Genomic DNA, 11,790 nt, shown 5'->3' with positions numbered 1-11,790 from the left:
TGGGTAAGATGCTGATCTCCGGGCAAGCTGGGCGAAGGGTCCAAGGGGCCTTTGCAACTGTGTGACCTTTGCAACTGTGTGACCTTTGTGGTTGTTTTTGTAAAACTAAAAATATTTACAAAATAAAAAGTGTATTTTGGACAATGAAATGAACCCACATGACTCTCGGTGCTTTAAACCCAACAGCTGTCCAGCAGAGGGAGGAAAGTCATCCTTGATCCCCAGTTGCTCCACCACCTGTTTCTGGTCCCCAGTCTGAGGTCATTTCTCATGACATCATTTTAGAATACTGTCGTATTTTGTTCCTAAACAGGACCCCAGTGCATGGCTCCTGGACACACCCCTCAAAAGATTTGTGTTTGTCAAGAGGGCACCAGAGGCAAGAGCCAGGGAGGAGAGCAGATGGGGTCAGATTAAATAAATATGAGACCTTTTGAGGGAGGAGGCCAGGGGCTGCACCCCTAGATCTGAAAGAAGACTAGGATTCAGATCCCTGGGTCCTGGAGGAGCGCTGGACCCCTGGCTTTGAGAAAAGCAGTTTCGGTTCCGGGATTCTGGGCCTGAAGGAAGATGGCTGGGGTCTTCTGGGCGTAAGAGAGGAAGGCTGCCCCGGACCCTTGAGTCTGAGGGAGGAGAGCTAGGGAAGGGGATCTTGGATATAAGGGAGAAAGGATGGTACCTAGACCCTCCCTAGTCTGAGATAGAAGGGATGCATTCTAGATTCTTCCATCTGAGGAATGAAGGCTGGAGTGTGGACTCTGAAAGTGAGCTGGAGTTTGCTGTTCTGGGTCTGACAGAAGGTTTCCTGGACCCTTGGGTCCGAGAGAGGAGAGCTAAGCCTCACTGGTGTGGTCCAACCACAGCCAGTACTAGGATTCAACACATGATGTCGCTCTGCCCCCAGTGGGGGGCAGAAGGGGCGGAGCAGAGGGTGGGGCCTTATGACACCCCCCACCCAGTGAGGGCGGGACTTGTTCCTGATCAGTCTGATGCTGGCAGGAATCCCCGAAGTGCAGGCCACTAACTGCAGTAGGCAGAAAGGGGTCAGACAAGCCTTGGAGAAGGCGCGGTCTGGAGCTCTGAGCTCAGGTCAAAAGTAGGGCAAGGTTAACCGCCCTGAGAGAAGGCTGCAGTTGAACAGGAAAACAGGTGGCAAGAGTCCTGGCCCCTCGACAGGACAAGAGACACCTTTGAAGCAATCAAGTGCTTTAGTGTTGGGGACAGAATCCAAGGCCCAAGTTGTGTGAGTTTTAGAAGTTCCCGGGACAGTAATAAGTTATGGTTTGAAGCCCTAATCTGAGGGAGGAGGGCTGAGGGCTGGACCCTCTGGGTCTAAGGGAGGAGGGCAGAAGTCTGGAAGCTTGGGTCTGAAGGAGGCATGCTAAGGTCTGGGACCTTGGATCTGAGGGTAGATGGATGGGGCCTGGACTCCTGGATCTGAGGAGGGAGGGCTGGGGTCTGAGCCCTGAATTCGAAGGAGGAGGGTTGGGGTCTATTTCTCCTGGTGTTGGGATGAGAACCAGGGTCTAGAGCCCTGGGTCTAGGGATGAGCTGCTGAGCTGTGAGACTTGGACAGCAAAATGATTGAGAGTTAAAGGCTTGGGGACAGGTCTAAGTGACAGCTTCAGGCAGGACCCCAAGTGTCCCAAGTTGTGTAGAGCCCCACCCTTCCCTGGAGGCACCTGTTTTCTCTTTGGAGAGAAGCTGCTCATCCACTCTAGGCCCAAGTCTGTTTGCTTTGGAAACAAGATGGGGGAGTGTCTCGATGACTTGGTTCATCTTTCACCCTCAGGCCACCAGGTGGCAGTGGGAATGGGGGGGGGGACATCTGACCTCTCAGTTGACCTCACCTCACACAAGTGACTGTTTTCCACTCCTCAGGGTCTCTTACTGAATGGAAATGAGTCGCAATAAGAAGTGGCAATGAGAAGGCTTTAGTCCAGGTCTAGACTTCTCCCTCAGACCTGGTAGTGCAGACCCCAGACCCAGACCCAGAGTCCCATACCCCAGCCCTCCTCCCTCAGACCTGGGAGTGCAGACCCCAGCTCTCCTCCCTCAGACCCAGGAGTCCAGACTGCAGCCCTCCTCCCTTAGACCTTGAGGTCCAGACCCTGGTCCTCCTCCCTCAGACTCTGGAACCCATCCCCAGCCCTCCTCCCTCAGACCCAGGAGTCTTCTTTCCTTGCTCTCCCTCCCCTGGTCATAAGCTAGTGAGCTCTGAGTCCTGGGTCACTTTTTTTTTTTTTGTCTGTCTTGCAGAAATGCCAGGCAAACAGTCAGAAGACAGACTAATGGAAGTGGCAGCTGTGGAGGATGGTGGTGATGAAGGCCTGGGAGGCCTAACGGTAGAGGAGCTGCAGCAGGGACAGGAGGCCGCTCTGGCCTTGGAGGATATGATGGCTCTGAGTGCCCAGACCCTGGTTCGAACTGAGGTGGAAGAGCTGTACGAGGAAGTGCGTCCCCTGGGCCAGGGCAGGTTCGGCCATGTCCTGTTGGTTACTCACCGCCAGAAAGGTACTGCATCTTGGACACAGGCATGCTGCCGGGTACAGCTGAAGGTAGAGATTTCAGGCGAGCTAGGCCAAGACCAGGGAGTCTTGTAAACCTCAGTCAAATCTTCCTTCCCCTCTTTATTTTCAGGCTGTGCATTTTAGGGAGTCCCTTTAACCTCTCTGAGCCCCGGCGTTCTCCTTTGAAAAGGTGAGCGAGGCCAGGAGGCTGACAGGAAGGATGTTGTGAATTGGGAGCCGGCCTCAAATTTACACAGTGAGTTCCAGGTTAGTTAGCCATGGCTGCATAGCAAGATAACCATCTCAAACAAACGAACAAACAAACAAAGTCGGACCTAGCAGCTGATAGTTGAAATCCCAGTATCCCTAAGATAGAATTCCTGGAGGTAGCGGCAGGAGGATTGGGAGTTTGAAGTTATCCTGTGATCTATACAGAGTTTCAGGCCAGCCTGAGCTACGTGAGACTCCATTTCAAAAGCAGAAGGCCAGGCAGGATGGCTCAGCAGGTAAGGGCACTTGCCACAAAGTCTGATGGCTTGAGTTCAATTCCCCCGATCCCATATGGTGGAAGGAGAGAACTAACTGCCTCAGGGTGCCCTCTGATCTCTGCAGTCCTCTCCCAACCAACACACAATCAGTCAGTCAATCAACCAACCAATACAAAATTGAAAAGAAAGGAGAAAGGAAAAAATGTTTGCACTTAAAAAAAACTAATGATTTTCTATTATATTATTTTCTGTTATGCAGTCATGCCCACTTATCTGTGATCCCCAGGATGTTTGACACCGTATGAACATTCATTTTCTTCAAATTTTATTTGATGAGCATTGGTGTTTTGTCTGCATTCATGTCTGGGTGAGGGGGTCGGGTCCTCTGGAACTATAGTTACAGACAGTTGTGAGTTGCCATGTGGTTGCTGGGAATTGAACCTAGGTCCTCTGAATCTGTAGCCAGTTCTCTTGACTGCTGAGCCATCTTTCCATCCTCAAACTGTATAAATATTGTATCAACTGTAACATCTACCTTTTCCTCTTTCTTTTTAAATTTTTATTAAAAAAAATTTTTTTGATTATGTGCCTACATGGGGCCAGGAGGCAGGAGGTGAGTTCCTGCACACGAGTTCAGTGTCCAAAAAGGCCAGAAGAGGGCGACAAATTCCCCTGAAGCTGGAATTGCAGGTGGTTGGAGCTGCTGGATGGTGTGTTCTGGGATTTGAACTCTGGTCCTTTGGAAGAGTAGCAATTACTGTTTGTTTATCCTAGCCTTTACTGTACTTTCATTTTTAAAATTTTATGTGTATGGTGTTTTGCCTGTCTTCATACCTGTGCACCACTTGCATATCTGGTGCCCCAGAGGCCAGAAGAGGACATCTGATCCCCTGGGACTGGAGTGACAGATGATTGTGAACTACCTGCCATGTTGGGTGTTGGGAACTGAAACTGAGTTCTCTGGAAGAGCAGCCACTGCTCTCTACCCTGAGCCATCTCTCCAGCCTTTCCTTTTTTAATTCTTTCCTGTCTTTCTTTCTCAATTTTTTTTTTTCAGACAGGGTTCCGTGCAGCCCATGACGGTCTCAAAATGGCTCTGTATCTGAGGCTGGCCTTAAACTCCTGATCACCTTGCCCCTGCCTCCGGTGAGTGCTGTGGTTATAGGCATGCACCACCAGGTCCAGCCTATGCAGTCTGAGGGATGGAGCCGGAGGTCACCTAAGACCATCAGAAACCACAGATATTTACATTATGGTTCATAACAGTAGCAAAGTTGCCATTATAAAGTAGAAAAGAAAATAATTTTATACTTGGGGGGGGGTCACCACAACATGAGGAACAGTATTAAGCAGTCACAACATTAGGAAAGCTTAGAACCACTGCTTTAGCAAGATAAAATAAGGCAATTTGGGTGGTCTCTGACACAGTCTAACTGGATCTTGCAAAGGAGAAGAGATTAGGAGTCAGGATCCTTGAGGACTCAAGTGGAAGACAGCAATCTTCAAGGCATGAGACTGTCTCAGAAGAGAGGGGAGTGGGCAGGGCTGAAGATGTAGCTCAGTGGTAGAATGTTTGGGCCTGGCGTATGTGAAGCCCAAGGTTAAATCCCCAGTTCTGAACAAGAAGAAAAACACCTCATCAAATTTCAGCATCCTGCTGGGTGAATGCTGGCTATTCCAGCAATCACGAAGCAGAGGCAAGAGTGTTTTGCCTACACATACGTATGTGCATCATGTAGTATGCCTGGGGCCCACAGAAGTCAGAAGGTGGCATTGGAACCCACAGAATTGGAGTTGTAGGTGGTTGTGAGCCACCTTGTGGGTACCAGAAATAGAACTTGTGTCTTCTGCAAGAGCAACAAATGCTTTTAACTACTGTGCCATCTCTCTAGCTTGAGAGAGAGAGATCACCCACAGACCATTGAAATGGCTCAGCAGGTAAAGGCACTTGCCTCAAAAGTTGTCCCATCCAAGTTGAATCCCTGGAACCCACATAAAGGTAGAAGGGGAAAACTGACTCTACAAAGTTGTCTTGTGATCTCTACATTAACACTCTCTCTCCCTCCCTCCCTCCCCCCCCTTCCTCCCTCCCTCTCTCCCCCCCCCCTCTCTCTCTCAGGCTAAAGAGATGGCATAGTAGTTAAAGCACTTGTTGCTTTTGCAGAGGACCCAAGTTCTAATTCTGGCACCACAAGATGGCCCACAACCATCTTTAAGTCCAATTCCGTAGTATCCAATGCCTTCTTCTGACTTCTGTGACACCGGGCACAATAAATGGTGCACATACATACATGTAGGGAAGCATTCCATGCACACAAAATAAAACTGGAGACAAAAGGAGGAAAGTGGGGTGATGGCTCTGAGATGGTTCTGCAGCTAGGGGTGCTTCTTTTGCCAGGCGGTGGTGGTGCACGCCTTTAATCCCAGCACTCAGGAAGCAGAGGCAGGCAGGTCTCTGAGTTTGAGATCTGGTCTACAGAGCAAGTGCCAAGAGAAACCCTGTCTCGAAAACACCAAAAATTAATTAAAGCAAACAAAACTAGTAGTCGAAGTTTCCGCCTTGGAGGACTTTGTAACCTAGGAAGTCATTTTTACATGGGGTAGGATCACGACTCCCTGACTGTACCCATTGTCCTGTACTTAGCATATTTCCCCCAGTTGCCTCAAACACATCTTTGTGCCAGCCATGGTGGTCCATACCTGTAATCCCACCCTGTGAGGAAGATCGGGAGGCCAAGGTCATTCTCAGATATACTACTGGGAGGCTGGGGGAGATGAGACCCTAGCTCAGAAAAAGAGAAAAAAAAGTCCTCCCTCATGGGATTGTCATCATGAAAGTCAAACAGCGTCGCTGGAGCATCAGCAAAGGCTGTGCTATTAGAGTAGGAAGGGAGGCAGGGGTTGGGGGACAAGAAAGCATTTGGCAAACAGATTCCATCCAAAAGGCCAGCACAGCGATGGAGAAAGCTGGTCCCAGTGACCTAAACTCTTACTCACCTCTGATATCCATCCTTGTTACATCTGCCCCTCCCCCCTCCCAGGAACACCCCTGGCGCTGAAGCAGCTCCCGAAGCAATCCACCTCCCTCCGTAGCTTCCTGTATGAGTTCTGCGTGGGCCTCTCACTTGGCACGCATTCGGCCATCGTGGCAGCCTATGGCATTGGCATTGAGTCAGCCAATTCCTACAGCTTCCTGACAGAACCTGTTCTCCATGGGGACCTCATCACCTTCATCCAGCCTAAGGTGGGTAGGTAGGCCCTGAGCATGCCTTCGTGTGCCTTACCAGCATTTACGGGAAGCTCCAAACAGCATGGACCACAGGAATCATGTTTACTATGTTAGGCCACACTGGATTTGTTGGGTCACTCTGAATTTCGTTGACTATGTCCTATTGAGATTAACCAACACTCACAAGCTCATAGTCTTCTCTATGGGAGTTAACAGGCTTCATGAGCTCTCTTGGATCCATCAGTTCATACTAGGCCTCACAGATCCTTCCAGGTCACACCAGATGCTCATGCTAGGCCTCAGCATTCTTACAAGCTCATGGGACTTGTAGGCTCATACTAGACCTCAGGGACCTCAGAAGTTCACAGGCCTCACGGTTCACACTATGTCTCACAGGCTCACAGACTCATCACCCCCCACCCCCCATCAGTGGGCTCAACAAGCTCATAGGACTCGCCTCACAGCTCATATTAGGACTCAAAGGTTCATAAACTCACAAGACTCACAGTTTCAAGTAGGCTTCACAAACTCACACTAGACCTCACAGGCCTGAAGTTCTCAAAGGCCTGACAGGCTTGCACCAGGCCTCAGAGAATCCTAGGCCATTCAGGTTCACCCTGGACCTCATAGACCTCACAGGCTCACATCCTCACAGACACACACTAGGCCGCACAAAAACCTTGGTAGTTCACACCTGACAGGCTCACACCAGGCCTCATAGGCTTCACAGGTTCATGGGCCTCACACCCACACAAGCTAACACTAATATCCACACAAGATTTCAGAGGTTTATACTAAGCCTCATAGGCATTACATTCTCAAGGGATCCGCAGGCTTCTAAGCCTCAGAAGTTCACAGGAGGCTTCTCATGGCTCACAGGCCTCATAGGCTTAAAGTAGGCCTCCCAAGGGTCACAACCCTCACCAGATCCCACGAGCCCTCACGAGGGTCACAAGTCTCACAGGCTTGCACAAAGGCCTCACCAAATCACGAGGCAGGCCCCACAGGCCTCACTGGTGTGACGTGTTTGCTGGCCTTTACAACTTTCCTCCCCCACCACACACCCCATAGCATCTGCACACGACACGGGGTTGAAACCCTACCTTTGCATTTTCCCTCAACAGCTGGGGGAAGTAGTGTACATTCACCATCTCTCCCCCTGCAGGTGGGTCTCCCACAGCCAGCAGCCCAGCGCTGTGCAGCCCAACTGGCCTCTGCCCTGGAGCACATTCACTCCCATGGCCTGGTGTACCGGGACTTGAAGCCAGAGAATGTGCTGGTGTGTGACCCAGCCTGCCAGCGTGTCAAGCTGACAGACTTTGGCCACACACGGCCCCGAGGGACCCTACTCCGACTTACTGGGCCACCTATCCCTTACACTGCCCCTGAGCTCTGTGCCCCACCACCCCTCCCCGAGGGACTACCCATCCAACCTTCCCTGGATGCTTGGGCTCTGGGGGTCCTGATCTTCTGCCTTCTTACTGGCTACTTCCCCTGGGACCAGCCCCTGGTGGAGGTTGATCCTTTCTTTGAGGACTTTCTCATCTGGCAGGCTTCTGGCCAGCCCCAAGACCGGCCACAGCCGTGGTATAGCCTGTCACCTGCAGCAGACACTCTCCTATGGGGGCTGCTAGATCCTCACCCCCGGAAGCGGACCCCTGTGAGCTCCATCGAGAGCTATCTAGGCCAACCCTGGAAGCAGAGGGAGGGGGAAGCTGAGGAATTGGCAAAGGAGCTGAGAGAAGATGGGTGGAGAGGAGGACAGGAGGCTGCAGAGGGGAAGCAACCCGCATGCTGAGATCTGCTTAGCCTGAGCTACCTGGCTGTGGCCGCGTCTCTGTCTTTGATCTATCTTATACCTGTCCTGTGTGTTGTCTGTGCCCCTCCTTTATGCTGTGTGTATTTGTGAATGTGTGCATGTGTGTTTAAGTATGCATGCATATATGTGTGTGTGTGTATGCACATATATGTGTTTGTGTGTGTATGTGTGCATGCATGTGTGTATGTATGCATGTATATACATGAATCTATTACACCATATGTGTGTATATGGTGTGTGTGTGTGTGTGTGTGTGTGTGTGTGTGTGTGTGTAAAGCTGTGTGTAAATCAAAGGACTTTTAGGAGTCAGCTCTTTCCTTCCACTTTGGAGCCCAGCCATGGAACTGAATTCTTGTAAGCCTTCAAGTGCCTTTAGCTACAGGAGCCATCATGTTGGCTCTGGTCTATATAACTCTGGATCCTCCTGCCTCAGTTTCCTGAGTCCTGGAATAGCAGGCATGCTCCATGCTCGGCTGTCCAGCATAGCTCTGCACCACCCCACCCACCTCAGCCAGCCTTCCCGACAAACCCAGGCATAATGGCCACCTGCTGTGAACCTCACAATCCTAGGGCTCTCTGTACTATATGTTTCTTCTATTTACTTCCATGATGTGTCCTTCACTAACTGTTTGCTTATTTTCTGAGCTCCCAAAGGGTGGGTTTTGGCCCCTGAAGATCTGACCCTACATCTCTGTGCGATTCCCGGCCTGCAGCAGCAGCCAAATGAGTAGACGCATCTGGTCACCATTGCTCCCACCACGTGGGCCTCTCACACTCTTTGTCACTGTCCTCCTGGCTCTCTCATTCCATCTTCTCTCATGTGGCTTCACTCCACTCAAATCTGCTCTGATTCTTGTTGCTCCTGCAGGCTGGGACACCACCCTCTGAGTGAGGTATGCTTACCCCAGCTGCTCTCTGCAAATAAAGTTCCCCTGGCAACTGAATCTTGTGCTGTGACTCTATTCATTTGGGGAGGAGTGGGAGGGGCATGAAGCAAAGACAGAGACATCATAGAGACAGAGACAGAGAAGTCGAAGGGCCAAGTGGTGCTTGGGTAAGGACCCCTATTGGGCCCCTTTTTTGTTTGTTTGTTTTTTGTTTTTTGTTTTTTGTTTTTTCGAGACAGGGTTTCTCTGTATAGCCCTGGCTGTCCTGGAACTCACTCTGTAGACCAGGCTGGCCTCGAACTCAGAAATCAGCCTGCCTCTGCCTCCCAAGTGCTGGGATTAGAGGCATGTGCCACCACTGCCTAGCCAATTTTTAAATTTTAAAGATAATTAATCATTATATGTTCATGCTACCACATGCCTGTAGAGACAGAGGACTACTTGCTGCAGAAGTTGGTTCTGTCCTGTTGACAGACTTAGAGGCAGGTCAGGTGCCTTTACCTACTGAGCCATCTCAGTTTTCACATTTTTGTTTTGTTTTAGTTTCTATAACACAAAGGCCGGCCAGGAACTCACTATGGAGACCAGGGTAGCCTCAAATTCAAAGATCTTCCTGCCTCTTCCTCCCAATGCAGGGATTAAAGGCATGCACTACCAAACTCCTCATTTAAAAAAATTTTTTTTTAAATTTCATGTGCATTTGTTTTGCCTTCCTATATGTCTGTGTGAGGGTGTCGAATCCCTTGGAACTGGAGTTACACTCAGTTGTGAGCTGCCATGTGGGTGCCAGGAAATGAACCTGGGTCTCCTGGAAGAGCAGTGGGTGCTCTTAACTACTGAGGTATCTCTCCATTCCCTTCTTTTCTCTTCTTTTCTTTTCTTTCTTTCTTTCTTTCTTTCTTTCTTCCTTCCTTCCTTCCTTCCTTTCTTTTTTTTGACATGATTCACATAGGACAAGCTGCCATCAAAGTTTCTGTGTAGCTGAAAATGATCTTGAACTCCTTATCCTCCTGTCTCCACTTCCTCAGGGTTGGGATTACAGGCATGCTGGGTTTATCCAGTGCTAGGACTCAAACTCTGGGCTTTGTGTGTGGCTAAACACACACTCCACCAACGGAGCCACATCCCCAGTCCCAGCAGCTGCAGATTTCTAAGAATCGTCTTTATTATACCTAATCAGAGTTTGTGTGGTACCAATGTCATGAAAAACACAGTTGGGAACATGTTCGGTTGGTGAAGTGCTAGCCATGAAAGCATGGAGATTCAAGTTCGAACAATTTTAAGGGCAATCCTTTAAAAAAATCATTACACTAAGGATGAAGAGACAGGCAGGCCTCTGAGGTTCCCTGGCCTTCCAACTTAGCCTCATCTTTGAGTCCTAGGTCCCAGAGAAAGACCCGGTCTCAAAAAAACAAAGCTACTCATGGCGCTTTGTGGGAGATAATATTTATTTTGTGTATATTGTGTCTGAGTGTTTGAGCCTGTGTATGTCTGAGAGATCTCAACTCGTGCACAAGCATGCATGTGTATGTGTGCATGCATGTGTGTGCCCAGGTGCACACACTTGTATCAGCATGGCTGGGCAAGGAAGGTCAGACAGGAGCCCCAGCCAGTCCTCATCCATCTGGCTCCTCTCTCCTTCTCACCTTCCCCTCCATCCTAGCCCCTTCCTGGCATCCGCCTTGTTTGCAAACACTCTCTCTTCCTCTCTGTGCCCTGTTTGGCTACAGGCCCAGACCAAGGCTACAACTCAGGAATGGATCATGTGTCACTGGCTCCCAAGCCCCCTGCACACACCCTCAGTGCCCCTGCTGTGGCTACGAGGTGCTGCCTGGTCGGGGGCTGGCAGACCATGTGTGTCTATGTGTGAAATGACCCTAAGGACCCTTGGACTCTGGGTCCCAGCCAAAGCAGTAGGACAGTTGCTATCCTGGGCAGCCAGTGGGACGCCTGAGAGTAGAGGCTCTTTAGAAAGAATAGATGGGGACAGCAAAGGGAGTGAGCTGTGTCAAGACGTCCTGCCACCTCCTCCGTGGATCTAAAATAGCACGAGCAATTAGGCCAAGAATGTGTCCTATAAAAACTGGAGGTGCCCAGGATGAGAGTGTCGTTGGGTAAGTGGGGACTGGAGACTGGTGCTGGGGTGCAGGGGCACCTGTGCATTTGTTAATTGGTGGTGGCAGCTGAGGATTAGCTGGAAGGTGACGATGACAAGGCACCAAGCTGAGCAGCAGGGGAGGACAGAAGGAGGGTCCAAGGGGAAGGACAACATTAATTAACAATGCTAACAGCACCATTTCACACCAAGGACACCCACCTGCTCACAGACTCCTCCTTCTTAGCATGCCAAAGGGGTCCCTGGGATGTTCCACACTTCACCTTTCAGGCTGTGGTGCTGCATAGCAGCCACAAACCAGTCAGAGCTCACACACCTGCCAGTAGTAGAGCTGGAATTCAAATCCCAGAAGCAGCCTCACTGTTGAGCCATAGAGGTATGAGAGGAGGGCTGTGGATAAGTGTGAGAGCGCATATGTGGCCATAGCCACAAGAATGTGGAAGAAATTGAGAATAGGTTTGTGAGTGAGTGTGTGGGGGTGTGACACACGAGTGTGCAAGAGTGGTCGCAGGAGTCTGTGAGGTAGAAGAGATTGTGGGAGTGTGCATCCATGCAGAAGTTAATGTGTGTGAGTGTGAACATTAAGAGCAGGGTGTGAGTGTGGGTGTGACTATGAGATTGTGCTAGTGTGTGCAGGAGTCGACATGACTGCGAAAGTGAGTGTGATACGAAATGTGTGAGTAGGTGCAAACAAGTGCACAAGTGTGGACATGAGTACATGTGAGTATGAGCATATGGACA

General features: G+C 50.2%; 1 protein-coding gene across 2 annotated transcripts; it reads left to right on the top strand.

The window, feature by feature from the left end:
* Positions 1-1,028: 1,028 nt before the first annotated feature.
* Positions 1,029-8,990, top strand: Sbk2 (SH3 domain binding kinase family member 2). 2 transcript variants are annotated; one of them, XM_031384160.1, is made up of 4 exons: positions 1,029-1,243; positions 2,260-2,514; positions 6,040-6,242; positions 7,393-8,990. In XM_031384160.1, exons 2-4 carry the CDS (start codon positions 2,262-2,264, stop codon positions 8,023-8,025), a joined length of 1,089 nt encoding a protein of 362 aa, XP_031240020.1. In that variant the 5' UTR covers positions 1,029-1,243; positions 2,260-2,261; the 3' UTR covers positions 8,026-8,990. The 2 variants fall into 2 exon arrangements, with proteins under 2 accessions (XP_031240020.1, XP_031240021.1); XM_031384161.1 differs by lacking the exon at positions 1,029-1,243 and adding an exon at positions 1,851-1,943.
* Positions 8,991-11,790: the final 2,800 nt, after the last annotated feature.

Source organism: Mastomys coucha, unplaced genomic scaffold (assembly GCF_008632895.1).
Source record: "Mastomys coucha isolate ucsf_1 unplaced genomic scaffold, UCSF_Mcou_1 pScaffold21, whole genome shotgun sequence".
NCBI lineage: Eukaryota > Metazoa > Chordata > Mammalia > Rodentia > Muridae > Mastomys > Mastomys coucha.
Note: the sequence above shows the minus strand (reverse complement) of the source record. Positions and strands in the feature narration are given on the sequence as shown.